Raw genomic sequence first — 15,469 nt, 5'->3', positions numbered from 1 at the left:
TCACAGTTAAAAAGATACATGCCTGTGCTTAGCTTCAGATGTATGACATGTATAATTCACCTACACTGCATGCATTTACTTTGTTAACCATGTTCATGAATCTTCATAAGGTTGGGGCTTTAATTTAAGAAGCATTTGAAATGTTTTGGTAGCATAATATACAAAGTAGTTTTTGCTATTCTCGGCAGAACAATATCTAGATCTCTGAAAGTTACTTCTGGTTTAAAATCATACATTTTTGTGTCATTACTGTGATACTGGACAGTTGCCATCACACACATATACCAACAGAGCTTCCAAACACAAGCAGAATTTTCCAGCTCTGATTCTTGCTTCCTTCCACAATGTGCCATTGATAATTGTGCACAACTCTCCTTCTCTCCCCTGACTTTTCACATCCCTGTCACAAATAGTCTATGACTGGAAACTGGTTATGGGGCTGCTGCTGACCTTGATGTCTCAGAGTCAAAAGTAGCATAACCTCAACTGACTACATATATGTAGAGTTTGCTCGCTGAGAACCAACTCATGAATCAAGGGCTTATAATTGCCACTGATCTTGTATTGATGGTGTTTGTTATTTGTCTCAATACAGATTACGGATTTGAAATTCCAGATTTATTTGTGGTAGGTTATGCCTTAGACTACAACGAGCACTTCAGAGATCTAAATGTAAGTTTCTTATAAAAAAAGTTGTTTAAAAAGTCACTGGTTTACTTTTCCCATATTTATTCCCATAAATACCCCATCATTTACCTCCTCCTTTCAGCTCTGAGGAGGTATGTCTTTGACGTGGTTGGGATTTGGGATCCTTTGAGTAAGTGCAGAATTCCCTGCAAAGCCTCAAATAATACAAAGGAGTCCCTGCTCAGCACTGAGAAAGTTCCTTCCCATCTCTTCCCCCTAAGAGCAGAAGTCATACCTCTGCTATAATTCCATCTTAGGTGAGCCTAGGACTTCTCAGGTCCACCGTTCCCAGTATGTGCAGAGACAACTGTAGAAGTGAAACAGCCACAGGTCAGATGGGTTGTTTGAATGCTGTGTTGCCTGCTCCTTTTCTCAGAGAGGTGAGGATGGAACAAAGGTGCAAACCTTGCCTTTGCTTCTTGTGGTACTCCCAGGACGGACCTCAAAGCTGGGAATTCCAAGTGGAAAAACTTGCTGTAGCTAGAAAGTGAAATCAGAATTCACTTCCAGATCTCTGGAAAGAGTAATTGTAAGATCACTAGATTGGCCAAGCCAAAGTATTTCTGAAAAATTAATTTATAATCAATAATGTAACCAACTATGCTTTTGCAATCACTGTTCTATTTTTTTCAGCATATATGTGTTATCAATGATCATGGCAAAGCAAAATACAGAGTCTGAAGCAGTAACATCCGCACCTGAATATTTGAGTGAAGCAGGAATTTGACTACACTCCCTCAAGCATCTCCCAGAAGAGGGATTCAACCGACTCGTGTGTCTTTCAACTCAGTATAATAAGGGGTTTACTCCAGAGATACTGATTAATATTTACAGAAGTGAGAGCTCTTATCTAAGATGTGAAGTATAGGGCTTTTAAAGTTACTACCTTTTTTAAGTATTAAAATTATCACATAAGATGCCTTTTGACTAATAACTTGTCTGCCTCAGGTCTCATTGTGAATGCATCTTTTTGTTCACTCCATCATTCCACCCGTCACAATTCATGTACTTCATGGCATTGCATAACATAATTCAACAGTGCCATTCTGTACATGAAGATTATTTTAGAGGATTTTACTGACTTCATCATCCCTTTAGTCTTGGTCAGATATGCTGCTGCTAAATTGAAAGCATTATTTTGATTTAATTCCACAATTCAGAAGTTTCAGCTGAAGCTCTGTGTTGTGTTGTGGTTCATTAATGCCTCTTCCAAACAAAGTTGTAGCTCTCAGAATGCACTGAATTAGAGTGTAGGTCAAAATGAACCCTTGCAATACACTGTTGATCTGAAATTGGAAGATATCTGGTTCTGGTATGTCATGTAGCCATGGATCTAATCTCTTTAATGTGCTGAATTTTAATCAAGACAAAGCAATGCCAGGCAGGTTTGAATTTCTGTGTGGTATCCCTTGCTCCTATAGGACACAAACAAGTATAAAAATTAACAGTATCCTCTGACTGTATTCTTAATTAGACCTCATTAAGCGCAAAAGTTTACTTCTAGTCAGTTATTCAGTTATGATTTGATTTTTGTAGCATGTCCAAGATGAGACTTTTTGTAACCTTTTATTGTCTTCGAGAATAGAGATCTGACAATGCTGGAGAAGACTTGTATAGAAAAAAAAAAATAAATGTATAGGAAAACATAGAAAACCAGGTAATGCATGAGTGCTGTAGACTCTAGGGATTCCTTCCTTTCTTTATACATCATGTTTGAAGAAGTTTGTGAATTTACACACTACATTAACTGCAAGAAGTGTAATTCTGTATTGAATGTAACTGTTCTTAACTTCCTGAGGGAAACCAATGCAAATAAGGGGCTGTGTATCAGTAGCTTTGCTCTGAAATGTGAGAGGCAGATCGTTATTAGCTGCTATAAACTAATAAAGAAACATTAAGAACACTTGTTACATTGCACAGTTGTTTTTTTTCCTGATTCAGCATATTTCACACATCCCATAAAACTTTCAAAAAATATACATTTAACTGGTAATATAAACATACCTTATATATGTGTCCTGTGACTCATAACCTATTGTTATTTGGATAAAATCCATGATGTTAAGGGAACAAAAAAGATCAAAGAATTATTATTGCTAGAGAAATGCTTTAGCCCTCTCTTACCTACTCCTTTAACCTATATTTTAGAAGAATTCTGTAGAAAAGCTTTCCCTTAGAGTAACTTTCTTCTCTTTTAGAGAAGAATACATTCCCATACAGCCCCTGGAAGAAGCTGCTGAAGAGTGTCATCTCTTTTTCTTTTATGAGAGTGTTAAAGTTTTTTTTAATGTTTCTGACTTCTATGGATTTTGTAGTAATGGCACATTGTGTAAACTGACATGCTTAGGTTTAGTCCAGGACATGCATTAGGTTATTGCCTCTTTTTCCTCTCTTCTTAAAATGTCACAATCCAGTTTGCCTTGCTACAATGGTCAGTCTTCAGCAACAATAACCACAAAAATGTAGCAAGTGAATTTGTGTAAAATTAGTGTGAAAATATGAAGTACTGTGTGAAAATATGAAGTACTTTAGATGCACATGAGTCAGACAGTGTTAAAATTGTTTAATTGGAAGACTGATATTATTAAAATCTACATAATTCATAGAAAAGATCAGATTTCTAGAAAATAAAAGAATTGGAATGTTTCTTCAAATTAATTCCATTTCCTCCTGTCATCATATTTTTAACGTTGTGAAAAAGCACCATACAGATTTCAGTAGTGAATTTGCATGTGCAGTTTTACTGTGAATAAAGGGAGTTTTCTATTCTACTGTGATATTTAAATTTTGTACCTCCGTATGTCTGAACATGTCCAGGTATCTCAGCTGCCATTGACATTACTCTTTGCTTGAAGCTCTTCCATCTGAAAAATTAATTTTCGATTACTTTAATAATCAGATTCCAAAATATCATTAGTGTAGCTGAGGGAACAGGTAATCGTGCATGTATGTCTGATCAATATTGGCTTTAGTCTCTTTGGTGTGCCCAGAGAATTTACTGTCTCATGTTTCAATAGTAGTGCTGGTTCTATTCTTTAATTAAAAGGCCACTAAACATTTTTTCAGTTGTGGTTGCACTTTATGACCCACAAAGCTACGTTTGGGTTTTTTTAATCAGTGCAGCAACATCTGTTGCTTAAGAGGAGAGGATGTTCTTTAAAATCCACTAATTCCCTTGGACATTGTGTTTATGTATTGTGTGGACTTCTGGTTTTATCTCAGTTTTTCTTCTTATGCAGTTAACACCAGCATTCTTTCCCTACCTGTTGAACACAAATTAGCCTGGACAGTAATATTTTAAAGTTATGTAAATGTTTAGCAGCCATCAGGTTTTAGACTTTATTCAGCCCGTTCATGCTTACACTTTGTCCCATTCCAAAATATCCAAAAGTGATTTTCTGGAGAGAAAGTCAAAGTAGGAAGAATAATTCCTTCAGTTTGGTTAACTGAATATAAATTAGGATTTCACGTTGCAAACCATAGATATCGTCTGAATATCTGGTAGTTTCTGCTTAAAAAATAGAATTGAAATAGTCTAAAAGGTCTGTAATTAAGATATTTTTCCAATTAAATTAGCTGCTGCATTCTTGTAGTTAAAGCTGAACAAAGTACAAATTAATATCTGGGTGTTTGATTGCTTACTATTGGTATTATATTTCCTGACAATGCTGTGTTAATCCTCAATGTTTAATTAATAAATTTCTAGAATGTAAAATTCCAACATCTCCACCCAAAATACAATACTAACTGTATGTGATATTCAGCTGCAGAACAGTTTCTGATCTGTGAAGGAGTCAAATCATCACAGTTTAAACACAGTAAAATGCCTAACTTGGAGATGCACTTATTCCATGAATCATCATTATTGCTCTGTGGCGAGAATAAGTTTTATTTAAATACAAATATTGGGAATTCTAAATTTTAATATTTCTTTATACTGAAGAAAAGGCTGAATCAGCTTCTCTGCATATTTTGTATTTTTATTTTCTCATATAACATAGCAGTGAAAACTCCTATTGTAATCAAACTTGTTACACATGCAAACTGTAATTCATTCTAGCTATCTTGAAAACTTTAATTTTCAGTTAAAAGTGAGAGTCGCAAAAGAAAACCATTACAGGGTTGTGTAGCAAGAGAAAGAGGGATCCTTGCCCTTTTGTAAAACCATCACATTTGAGGATGTTTTTCACTTCTTTTACCTTTTTAAATGTTTTCCAAAACCTCTGATAGTCTATATATAAAGATATGAAATCAATGTAGTATCTCAGTGTACTGGAAAAGGTATCTTAGATGCTTTTTCTCCTTAAATCGGAGGGAGAAATGTACATATATAAGCTAATGTAGGTGTGTGTTAGTTCAGTTTTCCAAAAGTTAGCTCTGCCTGTACCCTCTGGATGACTAAAGAGGCTGAGTCGGCCTCCTCCTGTGCTTATCTCAGTGCCCCCATTTGAAATCTCACAGTGGGAGAAACAGAGTGTCAAGGGCTTTACTAACCCTCTCAAAAAAATCGAAAATAAAGTGGAGGGAAAATAAAAGCTTTCATCCTAATTCCATACACTTTTCACAATTACTTGCTTAATGCCACATACCTTCCTCTGGGAAGGCAGCCACGTGCAGCTGTCCCAGCACCTGAGCTGGGAGTGTTTGTACCACTAGGGAATGGCTGCTGTGCTTGCCAAGGATATTCAGAGCAGTGACAGCTCTGCAGCAACACTTGGCTGACTAGAAAGGTTTGATCACAAGCCATAAACTTGGGATTATTTTGTGGTGTTAAAAGGATAATTATTTGTTAAGAAAGAGCAATATTATGCACTTAGAAATGATGAGAAGGGGAAGACAGCCCAAATAGAGAAGGCAGTGCTAACAAACTGGGGAAAGGTTGTCCTTTATTTTGCAGAGAACATGGAGAACACACAAAATTTTTTAGAAGGGAAAAAAGGAGACCAGTTCTGGGTGAGGCTCCGTAAGCCCTTTGAAGGCTGTCAGCTGTAGTTTGGATACTTGGGCTGTTACGAAGCACTGGCTGACCCTACCTTCCTTTCTGTCAACAAACTAGTGCTTGGTTTCTTTGTACCTTCACGCGAACACATGCGTATCCGCAGCTGAACTTTCCACTGCTGCCAGCAGTTGTTTTGGAACACTAAGGGGATTCCAAATGCAGAAATTTAGACTCAATTAGTTAAATACTTGCTGTCAAGCCTTGTTCCTTCTGCTGCTGCATGGAGCAATGAACTACTGACAGACTATTGGAGTCTGCAGTACAGCAATTTATGTGTAATGCTAAGTTTTGGATACTGTTCAGAGGATGACCTTTCGTTTGTTTCAGGAGAGGCATGAAAGTTTTCCCCTTTTTTTCCATAGTATTGTGTTCTAGCAGTCCGTCTTTGAACTCCACAACTAGGCCTCTGATAATGGTAAGAAAGTCTTGTTTCTAATTACGACACAAAATTTCATTTCATTAAATTATTACTACACGTTTTCCAAAATCCATTGGTCCTCCTCTTTGCAAAGCTTTGTACATTTGTCAGCACTGTTAAGTCACGAGGTTACACAAGGGACAGCTATTGCTGGAAGATGTATGTTATGTTTCATAGCTATTGAATTTGCATAGAAAAACATTGGAATTCAGCTGAGATGTTTTGGAAGCAATGCCAGAAAAAAAAGTTATCTTGAAGCGCTTTTTTTCCCCCCATTTTCCTAAACTTCCAGAAGTATTAATCTCTTTTCTTCAGATTTCTAATCTCCAGTTACACCCTGATTTTATGTTTGATTTTATCCTCGTGTCTTTTAACCAAATCCTTGCCAGTCCTGTAGTTTTTAATGACACTCACAAATGCTTGTTTTTTATGAGGAAAGATAAGCTCTTGTTCTGAAATGTTCAAGAACAGATTTTCGAAGGTGCATAAGCACCCAAGAAAATTTTATGGGATTTCACCTGCTTGGGTGGGTGCCTAGCTGCATCCTTCAGTGACCATGTACTTTTGAAAATGTTTCTTGCCTGATCTGGATAGACTGGGAAAACATGCAATAACATAACTTGCAATGAAAACAGGGGATACAAAAACAAAAAGGAGAGTCAAGTACAATTGAGTCATTCTTTGATGTGAGCATGAATATTTCTTTGTCTTCCTGAACCATGCAAGTGTTGTTTAATTGATCTATTTGTTTGGAATTTCATGAGAATTATTGTAATGTTTCTGCTTTTTCTTAGGAAATTTGGAATGAGGTGAGAGTGCTCAAAATTTAGCTTTTGGAAATAATAACTCGGCATAAATACTAGCACAGAGAGACAGGAAGCATATCAGCTACAAAGGAATATTTAACAACAATGACATGAGCAGCAGAAGAGTCAAGGAGCATAAAAAATGAAGTGTCATAAAAGAACTTTATCTGTGGAGTGTTGATTGGAATGGATCCACCAGTGGGTGTACAGGAAAGGTACTAAAATTGGTTAAATATGACCTGCTGAATGAGTGTGGACATGGAAGCTTTCTGCTGAGAGCCAGTTTGGTCCTGGGCCCACTTGTGCCATATGGGAAAGAAAACCATAACAAACTGAAATTGTTTATCTTCCTCCAGAAGCATTTCACATAATAACATGATGCTATTAACTGCATTCATGTTTTTGACTACAAACACCCAACTGAAGCTTCCAGTACTATTTTGCCTAACCTGTAGACGAGACAGTCTCAGCTCTGTAAAGTCAATCTCAATCTGTGTCTTAAATTTAATCAATTACTAGACACCTGTGTTACTCCATCTAAATAGATCTCAGTGTTGTTCTCAGTGTTGCCTCTCCCTCTTATTTTCTGAGGTTTTTAGGTCTTCTCATCTCAAGCTTTACCCTATTCCTTAGAACTTTACTTCCATTTCTCCCAACTCCTCTTAGTCTGTGTTGGGCAGAAACCTATTTACAAGCTCAGCAGGTGCTGCAAGAGAGATGAAGGACGCTCTGGAAACAGACACTGCTGAGTTTGCAACCCTAAAAGAAAACGAACCCCACAAACTGCTGAGGCATGGGTAGCAGTCAATGGTCTTTCATAGAAGATTTTAAGAAAAGTAGCAAATATTTTATTTAAGGGTAAAAAAAGAAAATCTCTGGTTTGTGTTCAAAAGTATCAGAGTGAAGAAGTTAACTGGCTTGGGAGGCATGGAGAGAGGACTTTGTGCCACCACCATTGCCCAGCATGGTTTTTCCTCCCATAGCTTAGGCAGCAGCTGGGGTTGGAGCAGAAATCCAGCCACTGAGACACAAATCAGCACAAGAAACATCCTTCTTTGATGCAGCTTTTCTAGCTCCAGTACTCAGACAAAGACAGAATAGGGTTTATCCAGGTCATGTCTGGCACACTGTTAATTCTGTCAGGCCTCAGCCATATCTTAGGGGCTAGGGCAGTCTAGCCAAAATATGCCTCAAAGTATTTTAATATTTTCCCCACGCAAGTCACAAGCTGGACTCCAAAGCTAGCAAGTGTTTTCCTGATTATGGTCCATTTATTTATAGAGAAAGAATCAAATATAAGAACACATTTCACGTGCAGAAGGGAAGAAGGAAAACAAGGCACATCATGGCACTGCCTCAGGCTAATATGAAGCCTTTGGTTGGGCACAGATTTACCAGGGTTATTTTCCATCCCTTAAACTGTGTTTAGACTGTCTCAATTTCACCAGTCTCTGAGACATGTAAATTATTTTATGCAGAAGGACAACAGCTTTTTGTGAAGTCAAAATAGGTTGTGAAAACTGTATGTAAAGCTACTCAAGAAGGAGTGAGTCTGTGTTCTCTGTTTTGAGTAGCAAACTCACACCGTAGAATACAGGCCCCACTCCTATGGAGGAACACAGACCAACTGACCACAACTGCTCACACGCCCCGAGTTAAGCCCCTATGGATCCTTAAGAAGATCGGAGCCACAGATTTTAGTTAGTATAGGTGTACACATGAAAATAGTATCATTTTCAATATGGATTTTATTCCAAACAGTCCTTTAGCCTCCTTTAATGTAATGGCATCAGTGTAAAATTAGGAATGCTTGTACCATTGTTAACTACAAGGGTGTAAATTTTGGGGACAACTTTTAAATACATTACTAAATATGGTGAGAAAGCAGTCGTGCAGCTTGTAATAAGGCTCAACACATGTTCATCCACCAACATCCTCTGTGGGAGTCTCAGCTGCTGAGGTAAATCTTTATTACCTGAGGAAAGAAAGGCACATCATAGCTGTTCTCAGCCATCATTAGGCAGACTTTCCAAAGCTCATAATAATTTACAAGGCCCATTTCTAGTAAGAGAAAAAGAGTAGAATATAAACTCTTGTTTATGAATCGTAACAATCAGCATGGGGCACAGCTGCTTTATTCTGCTCTCAAGTTCCACCTGCTTATGAATCCCAAGGCTTTCTCCCTTGAGGCTCCTCAAGTCCAACCCCGTCTGCCTAAAGCCACAGTTTCATCCACAGCCATTATCCTGACAGAGCAGGCAGAACCTCTGCATCTTCCACCTTAATTTGCTAAGAGAAACCCTTTCTAGCCAAAGCACTAAATTATGTAAAATTATTATCTGTTATGTAGTGCAGAGGTGGCCACAAAGTACTGGGTATCAGCTGAGCCTATGGGATGACAGACTTGGCTTGAACTGGAATGGAGATCGTGGTGTTTTACCGTGCCCTTTTTGGAAGGGCTGGGTTGGGAGGATGAGAAGGACAATCACAGTCTGTTGTTTATGCAGCAGCCTGAGCCAGAAGCCCAGTGTCCCTTCAGGGCTCGGAGCCTCTCGTGGCAGAGAGGAGGCAGCAATGCAACTCCCAGTGTCAAGTCCAGCACCCAGCTGAGGTCTCCTGGTATTTTCTGAGCTCAGCTCTTAATGTTAGAGCAGATGGGATCACAGTTTAAAACTGTAGAGATGTAGGAGTTTGCTCTTCATCACGAACAAGCTCTAAATAAAAAATGTCATCAAGCTACCTTTATAAGCATCCCTTCCCTTCTCCCGAGGGTTCGTGCTTCCCTCCCTGGCTGCTGGTGCTACTTTGATTCAGCTTCTTTCCAGAACCAGTTTTTCTCACCCTCTGCTGGTTCTCATTCTTCTCCCCAGACTGCTGCATAAATGTGTGTTTTGCAGTCCAAAAATACCATTCCTGACCTACCATTCCTTGCCAGCTCACGGCTACAATGTAAATAATAGGGTGGGTGGGAAAAAGTTATTTTGAAAATCAAGAAAGTAGGTGATTTCCATGTTTAGGTTTAATCAAAATTATAGCACCAAGATATATGAAACACTAAGGCACCAAGGCCTGGCTGATATTCTCCACTGCTGTTGAAAGGAGCTTCTGCCTTCATTCCTTCAGATGGTTTTGATATTTAGGGAAATATAATGTCCCAGTAGTAGTACTGTATTTATCCATAAAAACTGAGAGCTAACAGATAAAGCAAACTAGTAAATAATTATTTAAGAATTTAGGATTTGGAGTGGCTTTGGCTTTTTATTAATTTTCCTCTGCCCTGACACTCTTTGCAAAAGTCCTCAGCCAGCTTATTTTCAAAAGTCTTCTAATTAGTCATTCCAGGAAAACAAGCATTTATGGTTTGTGCTTTTGTCTGTAGGTTCATCCAAGGTGAAAAATCTTGGGAAGTTGCCATCGCTCTTCCAAGTTAATTCAACAGAAAGTAATCATATCATATTTGGTCTAAAAGTTAGTTTTAAAATATGCCATTAAGCATTCATGTGTCACCATCTGCATTAATACCTTTCTGAAAGACAAAAAGTAGTTCTTATTTATGTATAATGTTCCTATAGTAGTAGTTGTTAGTAGAAATATGGACATAGAAAAACAGATCAAAATGAAAATCAGAATTTTCTATGCCTGTTTTAATAGTGTTAGCTAAAAGGTATTTTTCTATTTCTCATATTCTCAGTCAGTTTCCTGAGCCCTACCAGGACTTCTGTGTTCAACAATTCAATACAATCACAGAATTCCTGTTTGATGGCATATCGAGTGTGCATCATTAGCTCTGACCTTAGAAATTCCAGTTAAGGGAACCATCATGAGTCAGGTTTTAACTAAGGATGCTCACTTTCCCTCCTTCCAACCAGTATATTTCAAAGGTGGCATCCAGACTGCTCATCCAAATCAAATTTCTTGTTGCCCTCCCTCATGCTTTCCACAGCAGGTCCATGCACCCTATTTCCTCCGATAGGTCTTGGGTGCATTGACAGCACCACAGTGCTCCCATTTAAATGCTGAATTATCTCAGCAACTACAAAATTGTTTTCTCTTGCTCCAGTGACATTCTATGGCACAATAACACAGCCTTGAAGTGAGAACAACTGGCGTTAGAGGAATGCTCTTTATCATTTCAGCCCTTCTGGCCATGACAATAGCATAAAACATACACTGGGCATCATCTTAGTTCCTGCCCCAGATTTTTGTGGCAATGCCAGAGATTGCTGATCTGCTTTTCCCAGTGCATTGCAATTGCCAGTCTTGGCAACCCCAAGTTTGCTTTCCCCACTCTCTGGACTGGGCAGGCACCTGCACAGGCCTTACACGGCGCTGAGACCCCCACTTCGCTCCCACCCGTGGTGCTGGTTCCGCACACCGGTGTAGCGAAATTCTGGATTACAGCCTGATGCCTCATCCCTCTCCTACTATTTTTAATTATTTGCAACACCTGGAGAAACTTCTAAGTCCTGCTTCTCATTTTAGTGTGCTTCACCTGTGCGCCAGCTAGCTCCTCTTTGTCTCCAAAGATCCATCAGTCTTTTCAAAAACAAGAACTTTTCTTCCTGACAAAGCCAGATTCTTGGCACATTCTTCCAGCATTCCTTTAAACATCCAGTCAGCAAACAACGGCGCAAACATTTGCCTGCCCTCTCATTGTTTCCTGACCCTGATTTACGAGAGGTCAGTGTGATAGATGTTTAAACTAACCACAGGCTCAGTTTATACCAGGCCATTCCATCTGAGCTTTCATGTTGTATTTGTTACAATTCCTTAAAATTCTGTTGCAATTAAAATTGAAAGCAACACTTGTATGCTTTCAGCACCTCCCACCCAAATATCACGTATTGCTTTAGGCCAGGTTCCACCCCTCTCCTCCTTTCTCGATATCACCTTCCCTTCTATTCTTCATATTTTCAATCCACTCTTGAAAAACATGAAAGTTCATCAAATCAAGTGGACAGCCAAGTGCAGCGACATCCAAGAGCAAAGTGCTGCCTTTGATAAGATGGTTCCAGTTTGGCCCTTTGTAGATATTTCTGAGCTGGCTTTCACAGCACAAACACGGGATGTGGCAAGCACACAGACTTTTCTGTTTCAAAAATCGAGATGTTACAGCCCTGATTTTAGAGATACGTGTCAGTGCTGCTTTTAAGCATTAGGGAGTGTGCCACACCAAATGAAACCACGGTTCTGTAGAGGCTGAAGTGTCCGTGCTTTTCCAACCCAGCAGTGGCACTCCACATGGCAAAGTGTCCTCTTCAGCCGCAGCACCTTGAGGGGATGCCCCTGTCACAGCAATGGCCAGCTGCACTGGGTTCAGCTACTTGGCCCTTTGCCCGACAGATAAACTGCTGGATCATAATCTGCTTGCAGCACCTTGGCCTCTTCCGAATGCTACTCTCTTTTCCCCCCACTGCATTTCTTTTATTGCCTTCCTTCATCTTTTGTTGTATTTCTAGCTCAGCTTTGTCTTAATTTCACTGGAACCAGCAACCTTCAGCTGGGCTCTCAGACTGAAGGATCTGCTGCACTTCCTTTCTGGTCTCACAGGACTTCTGCTCAAGCTTCTGGCATAATTTCTTTCTTGTAGCTTTTTTTCCCCCAGATTCTACTGAAATAGCTGTTTGCTTTTCCAGTAAGAGGTGCTGCATTACTACCAGGAGCAGGTGGTTCTCATTTCAGAAATTTTAGTCAAGAAACTGAAGCATGTGACATCTTGTGAATCACAGATTCTTGCTGTCTGTCCTGATGTTTCTCTTATCTTTCTGAGCTGAAGGCTGATCCTTAAAATGGATAACTAAGTGAAATTGCACACCACGCCACTACAATCCAGCCAAATAATATCTAGACAAATGGCTTAGGCGGAGTCACTGCAAAATGTAGAATTAGAAAAGATCACTAGATTTTGGCCTAGACAAAGTTTTTATATTTGTTTTTATATTTTTATATTCCCAGATGAATTAAAAATTACAGCTTACAGCTCCTAAGACTGTTTAAAATCTCCTCACATCTTCTATCAGCATAACCCGAGATTTATTTTCTTCTTCAAGAGGTTCAACTTGAGATCCTGTTTGCCATTTTGTAGCCTTTCTTTGCTTCTGCCTGAGAACTGGAGTGCTGGTGACCCCAAGCAGCCATCAGGCACTTCAGCTAGTTCCATGCCATAGGAAGTCCAGCTGAAAATGTACCACCTTTAGCCTGGCCATCTGTCCAATGAGAAAAAATGCATAAGGGGAAAAAAAGCAAGAGATCACAGAGAAAATTATTTTTAAAATATGCATTACAGAAGGTTATCTATGGCAAGATAGGATATCAGATTTAAACATCTGAAATTCAAAATCTGAATGTCTTACACATTTTAAAATATATCTCTGGGCTTGGATGTCTCTGGCTGGGGTCTGTGTCTCTCTTTTTGGCATTATCTGAACTGAGCTAGTTGAAAGGAGATTCTGCTGACTCCAGACTCTTCCAGTTCCTATCACTAGCCCATCACATAACAACAATAACTTTACACTTAGCTCATGAAGATATGCCAGAGAATTTTCTTCCACACCTCGCTGCAGTCCAGACGAGCTGGAAGGCAATGCAGTGTCCTGGGAGCAGCCGTGCCTGAGCCCATAACAACTTTTTGTCCTACTTAGTATCTGAATGTTCTTGTTTTCAGTTGTGTGCAAAGGACAAGAGTTTGGAGCTTGTGCACGTGCTATTTGAGTAGCCCCTGATAATGTCAGTGCCATGGAGTTAGTCATTATCCCTGATTAAAGTAATGTTCTCCTGCTGTCTCCTCAGTGGATTCACTGCAAAAGAGGGAATGGCATATTTGTAGATGCAAGTAGCAATCCTTCCCAAGGATACTTTAGTCTCTTCCACCTTAAAAAACCTGTCCTTAACTCCAGTTGCCTGTCCAGGTGCTCTCTCCTTCTTGCTGGGGGTCTGCTCCTTGAGCAGCACATCATTGCTCAGCGTTTTCTCTTCACTTCTGACCTAGCTCTTCCCTGATTCAGCTTCTGCCTCCTGTGCTCCACTCAATCAGCGTACTTGGCTCATGACTTCCATAAAGTTCGGAACTGGAGGCAAGATGAGTCTTTCATTCCAATTTTAAACTGTCACCTTAAAAACATTTTAAACTCTTATACGTAAAGCTCAGGCATATGAAAGACAGAAGCTTGTGGGGGAAGGAGAAGGAGTAGTGCATCTCTCTCAGCAGCTTCCCTACCATCAGGGCTAACAAGGAACAGACTGTTCTATTCACACCGAGCTTCCGGAAAGCCCAGCTCTCTCTTAAGTGTCCCAGAAAAGCCTCTATTGATTTATTTCTAGCTAATACTACCTCCCTCTGATCTGTCTCCTACTTCCAAGAGATTTACTCAGATTACTCTTCATGCTTTCATTTGGTTTCCACAGTTCTATTTCAGCTTCCACATCTTTAATCTTTCTTACAAGGTGTTAAGGGATCCTTATTCTCTTTTCAGCATTTTCTGGAAAGTCAAGAAATAGCTGTATTCAATCACCTCTTCTTCCCTCTCTGTACTTTGCTTCTGAAGGATCTCACCATAAATACCATTTTGGCACCTTTCTCCATGCTTATGATTCACCAGCTTTTCTACTTCCTATTTGTCACATTGGGATATTTTTGGTAATCTTTTTTAATGCCACTCCACTAAACACATTTCCTTGCAACTATTGGGCTTCTGTATCCTCTTATTATAGAAACCCGATTTTGGTTTCTCACATCTGTTACTCCCACCTTGTACAACTTGTGTTCCCATAGTTCTGATACAGGTAGGAAAGCAGTGGTGGGTTTGTGTGGGGTCACCAGTCACTATAACCTAAAAAATGTGAGCAAAATGTCTTAGTGAGGTTTGGTAAATGGAAGTAGATCAAGTCTTGAAAACATCATTTAAGACTAACTTATACTATCCTTTGCTCATATTTCTTTTTTTTTCTCTGCATTTAGAAAGCTAGATAATACATAATCAAGCCTACTAGATTTTTCTAAAGACAACTGTATCCAACTGTGGAGGTGTAAACACAAAAGAGAGGGGCTGAGTGCCTTGCACTGACCGACAGGGAATAACTGGGAGTAATGAGATTAAACTGAACAAAGGAAAACCACTGAAGGTTGAACATCAGGAAAATATCCTGGCTGTGTCTATCAGACCATGGACTAATTTCCCACGGGAAGTGGTAGAAACTCCATCTCTTGAGTAATTTAAAATTAGAACAGATAAATCACTAAACAACAGAGGGCTGGGAACAACCCAATTGGAATTGGAAGGGGATGAACTAGACAGTTTTGAAAGATGTTTTTAGTCTCAGTTTCTCTTATTCTGAAATTAAATAACAAGCCTTGTTTAGGGTGTGCTCACACAGGACTGACCTGCAGCTGCATCGTGTTCTCCTCATTATGGCCAGGTTGAAATGCTAATGTGACTCTATCTGATCATTTGTTTGTGCTGGGGTAGCATTAAAGCCTGAGCCTGGCAGGGAAACCAGAGGAGTTCCCTACGGGCCCTCCTCTTCCCCAAATCCCAGACCTGGTTGGGGACTGTCCTAGGG

General features: G+C 39.5%; 1 protein-coding gene across 6 annotated transcripts in view; it reads left to right on the top strand.

Moving 5' to 3' along the window:
- The window catches only part of PRTFDC1 (phosphoribosyl transferase domain containing 1), a 44,606-nt gene extending 42,016 nt beyond the window's left edge, over nucleotides 1–2,590 (top strand). For 5 of the 6 annotated variants that reach the window (XM_064635720.1, XM_064635711.1, XM_064635692.1 and 2 more), the window contains 2 exons: nucleotides 596–672; nucleotides 1,321–2,590. In XM_064635720.1, the coding sequence (XP_064491790.1) occupies nucleotides 596–672; nucleotides 1,321–1,368 (125 nt within the window). In that variant the 3' untranslated portion in view covers nucleotides 1,369–2,590. The remainder of the gene's footprint in view (nucleotides 1–595; nucleotides 673–1,320) is intronic. The other variant, XM_064635729.1, reaches the window with a different exon arrangement.
- Nucleotides 2,591–15,469: the final 12,879 nt, after the last annotated feature.

The sequence above is a fragment of the Pseudopipra pipra genome, chromosome 1, assembly GCF_036250125.1.
Source record: "Pseudopipra pipra isolate bDixPip1 chromosome 1, bDixPip1.hap1, whole genome shotgun sequence".
NCBI lineage: Eukaryota > Metazoa > Chordata > Aves > Passeriformes > Pipridae > Pseudopipra > Pseudopipra pipra.
Note: the sequence above shows the minus strand (reverse complement) of the source record. Positions and strands in the feature narration are given on the sequence as shown.